The sequence below is a fragment of the Callionymus lyra genome, chromosome 2 (genome assembly GCF_982586985.1).
Source record: "Callionymus lyra chromosome 2, fCalLyr1.hap1.1, whole genome shotgun sequence".
Lineage (NCBI taxonomy): Eukaryota > Metazoa > Chordata > Actinopteri > Syngnathiformes > Callionymidae > Callionymus > Callionymus lyra.
Window position 1 is genome coordinate 13,413,991 of NC_141819.1, and position 15,885 is coordinate 13,429,875.

Below are 15,885 nucleotides of genomic sequence, written 5' to 3' on the forward strand. Positions count from 1 at the left end.
TAAATACATATGTAAAATGCGTATTCTTGTGGTAAAATAATTACATATGACTTAAATAGGCAGATTAGAAAAATAAACATAATGACATTGAAACATTAAGTATGTAATTTACAACACTTTATTACTTTTCTACTCTATCGGGAGTCCGTAGCTGTAACCTATACCAGCTACTAGCTACTAGCTAACCTAAACTGGTTAACAGCCTTTCACAGGATATAAACAGAAAACAAAAATTCACACGAACAATTTAGTTTTTTCACAACAAAAGAGCAAGTATTGCCTCATGCTTGAAGTGAAACAGCAACCTTTTTAACTTTTGAGGCTGTTGCGTCAATACAACACCGTATGGCCATGAACAATTAATACATTCATGGTAAAAATATTTTACATTTTTTCTTAGATAACAATCTGGAAAGAAATCCACCAGTTTTATATAAAATTGTCAAAAAAAATAACACAACCGGAGCAGCTACAATAGTCACTACAACCAAATACACCTTCCAGTGGTTCCAACATAGAGAGCTTCACAGGCTCGTGCTGCGGTTAGTACATTTTTTATGTGTCTTTCAAAAACACCGCAAACATATTTGTCACCCAGTCGTAAAAAAAAAAGAAGAGGGTAACATCTTCTCAAGAATGCTGACAGATGACTTAAATCACATACAGCTTCTCTTCTTGAGTCAGAAATATATTTCAACCACAGAATAATCTCAAGTTCCTTCAAGATGTCAGTGACTTAACTTTGTGTTTGTCGACCGACCGCATGCTTCGGTCCGGTTTCAAAATAGCACACACACACTCTCACACACAAACACACACACACACAACAATGTTCACTGTGGGCAGCATGTCATGGTCTTTCTTAACAATCCGTGTCCAGGTCATGTAGAAAAAAAACAACCTCAGGGGTGATGATGAAAAAAGAGCCATCAGAACTTACGAATGAGAGGCACGCTGGCGTTAGCCGTCCCTAGCTTGTTGGTGGCGACGCACGTGTAGTTCCCGTAACGATCCTCTGTCATGTTGTTCACTGTAAGAACTGATCTGGAACTGAGGTTCTTGATGTCGATGCCCTGGCCCTTGATAATCCTGAAAAATAGAGCAGAGTCACGAGGGCGATGAGCTTTTTTATTTTCTTCCCCCACACGCGCGAAATGTCACGGCACAGAAGTGGTCGGAGTCAAGGACGGTCCAAATGTTTTGTCATCCTTAGTGGCGTGTGCGGCACTTCATCACCCTCCTCAACACATCCATTCATTTCCTGGGCTGTTGCGTGGAGTCTGAAGGACTGAGAGGAGAGAGGGATGACCCAGAGGTGAAACAGCTGGGCGCCGCTTGACATGTTGTTCATCGTTTTGTCGCAGGTGGAAGGGGGGCTGCCATAAATCCCTTTCCAGTTGCGCTTGACATTTGTGCTGTCAGATTGACAAATGTTTTATTGTTTACTTTAGTGGGCGTGATGATCTTCACCAGCCTGTAGAGATTAAGATTCACAGTGTTGCAGCATCTGCTGTGAATCCTGAGACTGGGACATTTGTAAATAGTGCAGAGTTTGCTCTCAACGGCGGCGCTTCTGCCTTCGATACAAGCTCACAGTTGGGAAGCGGATCAACTCAAGAGTGGGTATGAAGGGCCGGCAGTTCGGGCTTTACTGTGGTAACAAGCCTGGCGTTAAAGCGATAGTTCACCCACAAATCACACATCACTAATTTTCTACTCACCCTCATGTCGAGTAATAATTGGGATTATTTTCAGAGTAATCTGTTCCTACTTAGAGTTATAGACAATAATATATGTTCATTTTAATGTAGCGACTAGAGTAGGAATGTATATCTGTGCAATATATCTCCATAAACTGGCAGTGATACCATACGATGAGATTCACAGAAATCCCTGGACGTTACGATACGATACACTGAAATCACCTGACAAATATTATACGTTTCCCTGAAATGACCTGACGATACAATGCGATACACTATAATCACCTGACGATACAATGCAATACACTGAAATCACCTGACTGTACTATGCGTTACACTGAAATCACCTGACAAATACAATACGATACACTGAAATCACCTGACAAATACAATACGATACACTGAAATCACCTGACAAATACAATACGATACACTGAAATCACCTGACCATACAATACGATACACTATAATCACCTGACGATACAATGCGATACACTGAAATGACCTGACAAATATGATACGTTTCCCTGAAATGACCTGACGATACAATGCGATACACTGAAATCACCTGACTGTACTATGTGTTACACTGAAATCACCTGACAAATACGATACGTTACACTGAAATCACCTGACGATACGGTGTGATACACTATAATCACCTGACGATACGGTGTGATACACTATAATCACCTGACGATACGGTGTGATACACTATAATCACCTGACGATACAATGCGATACACTGAAATCACCTGACGATACAATGCGATACACTGAAATCACCTGACGATACGGTGTGATACACTATAATCACCTGACGATACAATGCGATACACTGAAATCACCTGACTGTACTATGCGTTACACTGAAATCACCTGACAAATACGATACGTTACACTGAAATCACCTGACGATATGGTGTGATACACTATGATCACCTGACGATACGATGCGATACACTATAATCACCTGACGATACAATGCGATACACTGAAATCACCTGACGATACGGTGTGATACACTATAATCACCTGACGATACAATGCGATACACTGAAATCACCTGACTGTACTATGCGTTACACTGAAATCACCTGACAAATACGATACGTTACACTGAAATCACCTGACGATACGGTGTGATACACTATAATCACCTGACGATACGGTGTGATACACAATAATCACCTGACGATACGATGCGATACACTATAATCACCTGACGATACAATGCGATACACTGAAATCACCTGACGATACTGTGTGATTCACTATAATCACCTTACGATACAATGCGATACACTGAAATCACCTGACTGTACTATGCGTTACACTGAAATCACCTGACAAATACAATACGATACACTGAAATCACCTGACAAATACGATACGTTACACTGAACTCACCTGACGATACGGTGTGATACACTATAATCACCTGACGATACGATGCAAATCACTGAAATCCCTAGACGATACGATACACTGAAATCACCTCATAATACGACGCAATACACTGAAATGCCTAAACTATACAATGTGATTCACAAAAATCCCTGGTCAATACGATACGATACAATGAAATCCCTGGACAATATTATACACTGAAATCACCTGTCGATATGATGCGATTCACTGAAATCCCTAGACGATACGATACACTGAAATCACCTGATGATACAATGTAATACACTGAAATCACCTGACAATACGACGCTGTACACAGAAATGCCTAAACGATACAATGGGATTCAGAAAAATCCCTGGACCATACTATGCGATACACTGAAATCCCTGGACCATACGATACACTGAAATCACCAGATGACACAAGGCAATACACTGAAATTAACTCTCGATATGATGCAATACACTGAAATCCCCTGACAATACGACGCGGTACACTGAAATGTCTAAACGATACAAAGTGATTCACAAAAATACTTGGCCTATACTATGCGATACAGTGGAATTACTGGAAGATACGATGTACTGAAATTCACGATACAATTTGATTTAAAAACTATTTACTGCCGATATGATTTAATAGGTAAAAAAAAAAAAGGTTTTGATGTTAATTATATGCATTTAGTAAGGGTTTGAGAATGTAATACTAAAGTCATCTTAAAAGTCTTACCTTAAAAGCACAATTCTGTTTTAACAGTTTGAGGAAGGTATGCACTGAACCCTAATAATGTTTTTCTATTCAATAGAGAATATCAAACTATAATAAAACAGACTTGATTCAGTATGTTAAGGCAGAACACTCAAATGTATTCACACCAGTACAATAGAATTCTAATAAAATAATATTAGAATTCAATGTAATGTTAAAATTTTCAAACGTTTTAAAAAGATAACTTATTGAGGTATTTAGGTATTTTTAAGTGTCTTTTTGGATGAAGATGAAGACGTGGACAACGTCATATTACTCTGAACATAATTCCAACCCTTCATCGACATGAGGCTGAGTAGAAAATGAGTTGAATTCTGGGTAAACTATGACTCATGTCAATGGGAACATGTGTTCCCTCGATTGATCAATACGCTGATAATACTGACTCCCGCTTGTCGAGCCGTTCTTCCATCTACCTTCAAACATCAAACAGTCAGTGCTCCCATCAGTCAAAGCAACCCCACACACACACACACACACACACACACACACACACACACACACACACACACACACACACACACACACACACACACACACACACACACACACACACACACACACACACACACACACACACACACACACACACACACACGTTTCTAGACGAGGACCAAAGCCACATCATGAAAGACGCGCCTGTCAAATGTGTCACAATCCAGAGACTGACTGTCAGCCACAGAGTGATGACAGTTTTTTGGCCCAAAAAAAACAGGAAAAGGAAATGAGCAACTTGTATGTTTTACACAAATCGCTGCAAGTACTAGGTCCTTGAATTAAATAAAGACCAGATTCCACTTGATTCCCGGCAATTTGAATAAATTGAATCCTCCCCATAATTACAATTAACACTTCATGATTGGAATTGTACTCACCAGGAGATACTGAGTGATGTGTAATGTGGTGATTTACATTCAAACTCAGACGACTTGAATCTCAATGGGTGGATGGATGGATGTGAGGTGGACGCTTCAGGGGAGATTTCAAAGTCAAGATGATGAATTTTAAAGGGCTGGCAATGATGATGATGATGATGATGATGATGATGATGATGATGATACATGTTACTCTATAGAGTCAGCGACTGGTGCTCACTTGCATCGTCCTCCAAAAAAGACACTTAAAAACACTCGCGGTATGAAGAATTTTTCACAAGAAAATTAAATAATTCTAAATTTTAAGTTTATAGTGGAAGCTCCTGCTACAAGTTTATCCTCATTTAAACACATTGCGAGTGTCAGAGAGCAAAATTTACGGCGATGGCCTGGAGTTTTCGTTAAAAAACAACTTTAAAATATAGTTTTTTTCCTCATATGGAGGCTTCAATACAAGATGGACGTTACAGACAAGCAGTCCATTTTTAAATCTCGTCTTAAAACACACTTCTATTACCTGGCTTTTAACACAGCATGAGACCCTGAGCTGTTTTAAGTGTTTTTTACTTGTTTTATTTGATATTGTTCTTACCTTTGTGTGTTTTAACTATGCTTTATTTTACAGTATGTCACTGTACAGCACTTTGTAACGACTGTTGTTGTTTTTAAAGCGCTTTATAAATAAAGTTGAGTTGAGTTGAGGATGGAGGTATTTGGATGTTTTCAAGTGTCTTTTGGGACGAAGACTAAGACAACTGAGCTCCAGTCGCTACATTAAAATGAACAAACATTTTTGACTATAACTCTGAAAAGGAGCAGATTACTCTGAAAATATTCCCAACCATGAGTCAACACGAGGGTGGATAGAGAATGAATGAAGGAAGACGACACTCACCGCTTTTCTCCTTTGAACCACTCGAAGGTTGGAGACGGCACAGCAGCAGCTTCACACCTGAGCAGGGCGGTACGTCCCAGGCCGACGCCGTGGCTCTTCATCTCGTGGATGGATGGAGGAACTGAAGAAAATAAGTGAAGAGATCAGACATTTTTCTTCAGTTTAATTGGATTTTGAATCAGATAAAGCGCTGATCTAGTACTAGGTCATTATGCTTGTTTAGCGAGTTTATCAGGGTATCTACTGCGTGGAGTGCAGGAGGAGAAGCAGTGAGAAAGTCCTCAGATGAATGGAAGGTTTCAGATCATTGGTGCATGAAGAGAGCGAAGCATAGCACATGTTACATGATCCAACAGAAAATAAACATCTTATACAGCAGACAAAGTTGATACTAAAACATAATTGCATCAGCGATCATGCTTCCATTGTTTCCAGGTTCGGTTTTTCTACTAGAAATATATGGAGTCGGTGAAGACGAGGACTTGCAGGGACAATAGTTGAGTTAAAAAAAAAATTGTATCAACATATTATAAATAAATATCCCAACCCCTTGAGTCACAGTTGAGACACTTTTATACTCTTAATTTCTGTCTTCGTATACTCTATGGTTTGGTCATTTATTTATAATTAAATATTATTGACTGTATCATACATTATGTCTGCTTGTGTCTTTTTGCAATGGACTCGGGATCAAAAAGCCCATTTATTATATTATTATATTGACATAAATCCTGCAGGTATTACCTAATCTAGTTTACCGTGTACAGTTATTAACAGTTACTTCATATAACATTTCACTGAATCTTGATTGACGTCAAAAAATGTTCTGCAGTATTTTACTATCGATATTTTTTAATGGGTTCGAAAATAATTACATTTGACTTAAAACGTAGCCATTGTCGCTTTTTAGGTGGACACTGTGTACAAATCAAGGCTAAACCAGAACAAGCATGTACTTAAGTAGTCTGTATACCATCAATTATGTTGATACTTTTATTGAAAATCATAAATGCGAGGAACATTTAAACAAAATAAATATAACATGGACAAACTATATTGAAAGATCAGTTGAAAACTTTCCAAAAAAATAAAGAAATCCATACTGTACACAAGAGGTGAGTCATAGACTCCAAACATCCCCATTTTTTTTATTGTACAATGAAATAAGGTACATCTAAAATAACAGTATAAATGTTTCCTGATGCAGGTTAATATGGTGATTAATGATGGAATGATGAAGCTTCATGAAGCAGTGTCATGTTGTTTAGAGGTTAGTAGGTGGTGCCATCAGTTTTAAAATGATGTTTCATTAGGACAGTTGTTCAGAACAAAGGAAAATAGTTCAGAGACCGCCATCTAGTGGACTCTGAAAATAATGACACTGCTTCATGAAGCTTCATTTATAGCTGAAGCTGATTTAGAAAAGACGTTAAGCTACAAAACCACAGAAGCATTTGATCTTAGAGTAAATGAAAAAATGTAAAAGGTTCAGATAAATCACATTTTCATGGATTAATAAAGATTAATTCTCCTTTAATGCAACATGGTTTCTTCTTGCATGTTCAGATATAGAACACATCCACAAAACAGGCGCCAGTCGTCCTTTCCTTCAGAGGTAAAGCTGCTGGTGGAAGGACATGCAAGCCGCGTGTAGGATAAATGAAATGAAATGGTGACAAATGGCTTAATGAAAGTTCAAAGACTGAATAGAGAGGGTAGGCTTTGCACATGGAAAAAATAATACTCCTTTCAAGTCGAGAAATATGCTGCACATTGATTCGCTGGTGTCGCGAAGGACGCCTTACATGGAAACGCTTTCTAAAGAAAATCAGTTCTTTTGTGTGTAAAGCATTGACTCAGCTTGTAGTCGCACCATTAGCAATAATGTGCTGCGAGGCGAGTGACATTTCAACCCAGTATGCACACCCGCTTGTGTCTATATAGTGTAATAGTAAATATACTTTTATTTATCACAATAAGTGTAAGAAGTGTGTTACTTTATTACTTTATTATACACTTTTTTTCTGAATATTTATGGCCTTTATTTAAAAATGTAATTCAAACAAAACTACCTTTTGTTTGTGTACCATTTTTGAGCAGCAATATTTGTATTTTACTTTAAAAAAAGCTCACGTGGTCATTGATTTTTCTGTCCAAAACTGTATTAACAAATCTCAATCATATTTACTGGAAATGTGAATTCAGGTGATTGATGATGATTCAAGTTTGATTGTGTTCGGAATAACCATCAGGACCCTTGACTATTTTGAAGAATGTCTCGCGCTATCAGAATCAGAATCAGAATCCCTTTATTATCCCGCGAGGGGAAATTCTTTTTAACAAACAGCAAGAGCAATATACCAGAAGAAAAATAAAAACACCCAGAAATAAAATATTAAAAAGAAAAGAAAGAATCTAAATAGAATAGAAAATAAATATGCACTATATTATATACACATATTTACAAAAATAGCAAGAAAGGTGCATGTTGCAGAAGGAGCCGCCATTATGAGCTCTTGTTTTTCTGCTTCTTGTAAAAAGTACTTTCAGAAGTCTACTGCTACCTGTGAACCTATTTCTGCACACGGCTATCACTATACTAAATACTAAAGATGGAAAGTAAATGTGTTGCCAGTACTGTACTCCCATCCATGAGTAGCCAAATAACTTGAAAGTAGAGATGAGGTGAACTCAAGGTTTAGTATTGGGATTTAAAAAAGTGAAGCCAATGCAGAAATTCAAAATGCGGTATTATGGTCTGTTCTGGTGTGTAGCTGTTGCAGCAGAGTACAACACGGTGATGGATGAAGTAATAATGGAAAACCAAGTGCAAAGCATCATCCATGGAAGTTGGAATTTCCTCAACTGATGCAGGATGTACATCCTCTTCTGGGACCTGTCTAGATTCTGAAAATTGTTTAGTTAAATATATATATAAATATATTTTATTCTTATTAGTTTATATGTAATTTGACGTTAACGCCACAAAACACTACAGTGTAGTTTTAACATGACTTGCAAAAAAGTTTTCTGATATATCGACTGTCCAAGATGGACGAGATTGAACTTAAACATCCGCTCACCATTACTAATGAGACAATATTCAGACATCGATGTTAGTATTCTGATGATAAGCAGTTTGATAAAAGCTCTCTGTGTTTTGTCTTCTAAAGCCTTTATGCCATAAATTACCTAGAAAAAAAACCCCTAATGATTTCTTCAACGCCGTACATGCCAATGTGACCGCGACGTCGCTCCCGCTGATTAAAAGCATACGATACCGAGAAGTTTCTCATCCACTTACGACCAGGTCCCGTTTCCCAGAAGCAAATTGCTCGGCCGCGTCTGAGAGTGTGAACTATTTATATTCCTGACAATGAGCCTGGAAAGAACGACCTGTCAGTCAGAAGCCGGGCTCTGCATCCAGTGGAAGTGCTTGGCCGCGCTCCTGAAAGCCTTTTCTTTCAATTGCATTTTTGGCGACGTTAATAAAAGACCGCCTTAGCGTGCATCAGCTGCTGAAAATGTACAGGTTGACCATGTGAGGTCCAAGTCAAAGGCCTGTTTATTGGTTGCACTTGCTGTTCAATTTCATTTTTATTGATTATTTCAAGTATCAAGGGCTGTTTTTCAAGCCGTCCTTGCTGCTATTTTTCCCTGAGCTCGGCCTTTGTTGCACACACACATGCATGACGGCTCTCCCGTGAAAATAATATACAGAGCGGACATCATAAATATTCACGTCAGCAACAAAGGATATGAATTGAATGAGCCCCACTTCTCACCTGTGAGAGTCCACGCAGATGCACGGGTTAGTATGCAACAGATCATCACGATGTGACCAGGACACATGCGATCATTTGTACACACGGTGCAGGATCACGCCGACGAGGTGAGAGTACGCTTTTGTGATGATGAATGCTCGTCCGCCAACCTACTTCTGCATCCTAATGAGCGCCGCACATGACTAGTCCGTGTTGATATTCTGTCTTCCCCTATCTGTGCCAATTATGCAGCCATTTCCCTCCTGGCTGAATAATCTGAAGGACGGGAAGTTAGCAATGGATTATTCTGAAGCTCTTTTCAGTTCATCTATCACTGAAGAGACTTGTCGGCTGCCACGGCAGAAACTCAGAGTGGACTTTGTCCTGAAGCATATAGTGTTGCTATTCACAAGCTGGTATTGTAGATGAAAAATATAGTGTGCGTTATCTTATTTCATTTTTTTTTATTCTGTAATGACACCACAAAAAAAATGACAATGTTGTGTTTACAACACTAGCAATAGAAGTTTCTGATTCTGACTTTTGATATTGTTATACTGTAATGTGATGGATCTCAACTACTAGGGATGGTCTGATGAAGCTTCATGAAACAGTGTCATGTTGTTTAGAGGTCAGTAGGTGGCGCTATCAGTTTAAAAATGATGTTTCATTAGAACAGTTGTTCAACACAAAGTAAAATAGTTCAGAGACCGCCATCTAGTGGACTTTTTTTTTAAATGATGACACTGTTTCATGAAGCTTCATCAAACTATTACTACCCAATACTGGTCCTTGAGTCATTTTTTACTGAGCCACACTGAAATAAATATTAAATAATTATTATTCATGTTTAATTGATTATTAATGTCATCTTTTTTTTTTCCAAATTAACACTAGCGCTTTATTCTCGACACTTGTTTGTTATGGTCAAGTGTACTCAAAAAATAAATGTGTAAACAAGAGTAAAACATAAACTTTATATGGGACATTTGCTCCAGAGACTTGAGTATTATTCTTATTATATTAAACTAATAACTAATGATAAAAATCAAATGATAATAACAAATGTTAAGAAACCATTCTTTGGATTATTATCTGCGTATTTATTAAATAATTTTCCCCAAAGGTGCTTTTTAAATAGATATTTATAAGCAGATGGTGGCAATTTATTGTATAGAATTTTGCATTTGGATGTATTGTTACGACTTTTCATTCGGTAAGTCTTTTGTCGACATTGCTGCCATCTTGTTTATGACTTTAAGTGTAAAGTTGTAATATCAATACAAGATTTTGTGGGTACTATTCATATATAGGGAAAAACAACAATAAAAAACACAAAAATACGATGTCAATGAAAGAAAGGAGTTAACAAAAGCCAATATCAAATTACTAGAAATCCAATTTGACCATCATATAAAACCTAGCCTAAATCACTGGCTAAAGAACATTTATTTAACTTTTTTTTAACATTAACACAGCTTTTATAGAAAAGTCTTGTTTTTGAAGCCTTACTTTGCCTATATATATCCTTGTTTGATGTCTAAAAGTAATTTTCATCAGTCTAAATGGTATATCACTCCATCTACCTTCACTTCAGGTGACATGAGTATTGCCATCTTGATAGGTGTTCCACGAAAGTCAACACAGCAACACGGTCCTGTAGCAAAGTCCAGTCAGGTGTGAAAGAATCTCTAGTTATCGTGGGAATACCTCTTTATCTGGCTTTAATCTCGCATTTCTGCCTCGTTCCCAGCCACTCCCAGACTATGCATACTGTATTTTTTTATTCATTCTAGAGGCCTTTTCCCCCCTACAAATTTTCAACCACCCCATTTTGCCACCAAAACCTTCTTACTTACTCTCTTATATATATATATATATATATATATATATACCTAAAACATTAATGCAACTCTTAAAAGCCGAGAAGACGAGAAAGCTGGAACAGAGACGTGACAACACACACCATCTCTCCAGGGAAGCAAAGTGTTCCTTGAGTGAGTCGTGCTGGTGCGAGAATAAGAAATCTACAGCTCACATTCAAGCGAGCCTGGAAAAAAGTGTGTCACTGATGTTGACATCAATGAATTACGATGATGTCAACCATATAGTGTTTGACATGTCACCGTTCATTTTTTTTTTTTCCTATGGGACTATGCATAACCATCCACCCCCAGTCACGAATAATAACGTACCCTCGAGGACAGACATAGGTAAAGTGTGGCATGGGGGCGAAATGGAGGTTTCCTGAAACCATTTGGTCCTTTTATATTTATATATCTATATTTCATATAGATCATGTAGAACTGTTTTTTAAAATGTAGATGCAGATGTTTCAAATAGTGCAAATAGACATAGAGTCATAGAGTCTAGATGCCACTGTACCAAAAATATACTGTACAGTATATCCATAAAGGAAGCATAGTTAAAATATGTACCGTATTTTCCGCACTGTTAGGCGCACCGGATCTTAAGGTACAAGTTCAATGAATGGCTTATTTTAGAACTGTTAATAAGGTGCATAGAATAAAATATACAGTCAAACGTTTGACTGGGGTTGCGTTATGGATCCACTAGATTAAGCTGTGCTAAAGGGAATGTCAACAAAACAGTCAGATGAACATTATTAAGTTTTCTGACAACTATGTTCACTTCCATGGTAACGCTGTTCAAATGATGTTTAAAAGGCTTCAAGCAGCAGTGCATGAGACTGGTGTTGTGACCAGACAAATTTTGAGTGAGCAGCAGAGAAGTTGAGCGCATGTATGACAGCTAGAGCGCGTGTATGACATGTTGAACGCACGTGAATGACTGGTTGAGCATGCAACATAGCAGAGTGATTTTGAGTGTACAACAACCAAGGCACACTCGTTCAAATTGGTGGGAGTAATATCACTCCATAGGTGACGTGCGTCGTAAATCCCACCCTGTGATGACACAATGACGTAATCCCGCCCACGGCGTGTCGGCTCAGTCGCGAGTCATGAAAGTGTTTGTAAACAAGTCACCCACCAGGTAATGTTCATATATAAGGCGCTCTGGATTATAAAGTGCACTGTTGTTTTTTTAAGAAAATTAAAGGCTTTTAAGTGCACTTTATAGTGCGGAAAATACGGTAGTTTCTGACAGAATCATTAAGCAGGGGGAATATGCTTGAAGTCTTTCTTTACATGTCCATAATCGACTCCGGATTAAATCGATTCAAAACAATTTTACAGGAAGTGAAGAGACCAAGGAAAGACTAACATACAATAATGCCCAGCAGCAGAAACATAAGCCAGTAACATGCATTTTTTTTTAAAATCAATGCTGTACATGTCGCCAGACAGAAGCGTAGTGATTCCTTGTAATCCTCCGTTGGCGTCATCGAGCAGAGCCATTGATTACCTGAAGGCTCTGAAAGCGCCAGGGTCACCTGTCCTGTCTCGCTGTACAGTTAGGACGACAGTGGACCTGGCGGCCCGGGCAGGCGAGTCAATACAAGTAAGCTCACGGCCAGAGCCGCTGTCCATCACCCATCACCTGCTGCCTTCATTTGCTGTTATTTACTTTGTTACTTTTGATTCTCTGGCCAAACATCCACTGAAAAAACATCCAAATACCTCCATACTGCTCGGCTGCAACGATCCCTTTTATTGAAGCCTTGACGAAAGGGATTGTTACTGAAAAACTTAAATCCGTCTATATTATATAGCTCATACAGTCAGCTGTCTTATATCAGTTGATATTTCCTGTCTTTATTGCTGTATTCCATCATTTTTTAAACATTTCTTGGTCAAAGTACACTGTGCTTCGTACTCGTGGCCTTGTACTTCCTTCAAGTTATTCTCATTGACTTTACACTTCCTCATGTTGCCCAAAGCAAAGTCCTTTTTTTGCAGTTACTACATAACCATTGAAGAAGAACCACGACGTGCATGTGCTGTGGGGCTGCACGATATATTGAAAAAATATCGATATCGTGATATTGGCACATGCGATATGCATATCAAAAACATGTGCGATAATTCATTGTACAAATCAAGCATTTCTTAATGCTGACTTAGTATATACACGGAAGTAAGACTAACTTATGATCTACTCAAACACTATTGATCCAGTCACTCATCTCTTTTAACCCCCTTTGCTAAAGCAACAAAGAACTTTTCATCTCGTCTCAATTGTTTTCTTATAAGATCGCGGAACTTCTAAACAAGTGTAAACCTGTCCATTTGCAGTATGCTAATGAGATAATACGTTTTTAGGGTCAGAGATTTATAATTGATTTAGTGAAATCGTGACACGCCGGCAGCTCCTCTCTGATGTCGCTCAGTTTCGTGGGAAACCAATGCAAGTCCCGCGAAACTGAGAGTTATAAGTGATATTTTTCTCCTATCTTGTTCGGCACCGAAGCACGTAAATAAACGAAAGCGAAATATCTCATGTTTTTCCTTCTCTAAACCCCCCAACCTCACTGCCGCGGCTGCATTCACGCGGCTCCATTTTTAGGTGAAAGAAAAAAATATCGCATTAATGTCGATATTGCAATTCAAGACACCAATATCGAATATTGCACTTATTTCCAATATCGTGCAGCCCTGATATGCTGTGAGAATCTGTACTGAACTATTACTATGTACTTTTAAGAAATGTTAAATACACAGACACTAATAGATACTTTAAGATTTAAAATGTACATAAAGTCTTACCTATCATTTGTTCAATTCATGAATTTGATGAGTTTATACTTTTAAAGGATCCCGGGAATCCTCGGGTATTGGTCAAGTGTACTCTATAAATTAACGTGTAAACAAGAGTAAAACATAAACTTTATATGGGACATTTGCTCCAGAGACTTGAGTATTATTCTTATTATATTATTTTATTTAATCTCTCTGGAGTATTAGATTAAACTAATAACTAATGGTAAAAATCAAATGATAATAACACATGTTAATAAACCATTCTTTGGATTATTATCTGCACAGTTGTATTTTTTTTATTATATTATGTACAATTCCACAATGATCAACTTTTTTGTCATTAATACAGGTTTAGGTTTACAAAGGTAGAAACTGGTCTGTGCTTGACCCCGAGGATTCCATTACAGTGATCTGCTGATGATACAGCTCGGTCGGCTTCATCCTTTTACCGGCACCACCACTAACTGTGGGAAGTCTCAGTGGGAAGCGACCGGGATAAAGACCAGCCTCTCTAACAGGTACGAGACGGTTCACAGCAGGACTTCACTGGCAACTACCCAGAGAGACTGAGGCCATCCTTGTTTACCAGGAAGCTGTTGCCGTTACACACAATTAGTGGCGAGTTCTCGGTTCTTTTCAAAAGGTAGAACAAGAGTTAAGTCCTGGACTTTATTTCCTCCCTAATCTCCTCTCCGGTAGTATACAACAGGGACTGTACGGACGACCATAATGTTTTATTATTTCAACCTTAAATTATTTCTGGGCTCAAGTTATTTCACAGGAAATAATATCCCAACATAAACGTGGGCGGTCCAGCCTCCTTTAATTTCAAATGAATATTGATAATGTGAACTTCATCCTTCTGGCAGTCGGAGCTGTGAAGACACTCATAAAAGCCAGTCATATCAAATATTTCCATTTTCTACTCAGCGGCATGTCCTACATCGTCATATGGTGTGAAATACACCAACCGGGGCTCGGAGGTGTGATGCAAAGTAGTGCACTAAAAATCATGCAGGCCCAATAATCCAGGTAATTTAGTGTCCAGAGAATGCTGTGGCGGTGCCGTAAATCATGCCTGAAGTCACGGTGACTACACCAGATGGGGTACGAGGGGCAGGGTCCAGGAATAGCACAGATGCAGCTGAAAAATGGGCGTTGTAAGGCACTGACAAATGACAAGTCGAGGGGCCTAAATCAGAAATTCCAATGCGTCCACATCAGGCGTTACTTTCCTATCCAGAAGAGGATTATACCTCCAGACGAGCAAAATAACCCGGCAGGATTCATTTGTGCAACATGGCGGACTTTCAATCTTTTAAAAAAGGGGAACATTCAGAGCATTATTAAACAACTTCCATTTGCTCTCCTTAAGCAATTTCATGACTGTAAATGATGCATGTCATGGCAGAATGTGATTTATTTTCAGACAAGCTATTGTTTTCCAAGACAGCCCAGATAATGCGGGCTTTTTAATTAAAAGATCAATTAATATCCCTACCTCTTCAGCCAGATTTTGAAAATGAGTTTTTATTGCAATTAAGAAATGGACTCATCAGTGCATGACTTATCAGCTTACACACAGAGGCACTTCCCCGCCGCCATCTGCGGGCGTCATTGTCCTGTTAGTTTGTCAGTCAGGGGCGACTTGCCTGCCAAGATTTATTAATTCATTAAGATTTCTATTCAGGGGTATAGCCCGGGAACACTGTGCTCAGTGGCTTTCTGCGAAGGAAGGCGTAAAAATAACCGGCTTAAGAGCGAGGGATGCTATGAAAATAGTTGTT

The 15,885-nt window shown here is 38.5% G+C and overlaps 1 protein-coding gene across 2 annotated transcripts in view; it reads right to left on the minus strand.

Moving 5' to 3' along the window:
* The window catches only part of negr1 (neuronal growth regulator 1), a 187,715-nt gene that overhangs the window by 58,499 nt on the left and 113,331 nt on the right, over window positions 1-15,885 (minus strand). For both annotated transcript variants that reach the window (XM_087783591.1, XM_087783592.1), the window contains exons 5-6: window positions 5,653-5,773; window positions 941-1,089 (exon numbers count right to left, since the gene is read on the minus strand). In XM_087783591.1, coding sequence (XP_087639717.1) covers window positions 941-1,089; window positions 5,653-5,773 — 270 coding nt within the window. The remainder of the gene's footprint in view (window positions 1-940; window positions 1,090-5,652; window positions 5,774-15,885) is intronic.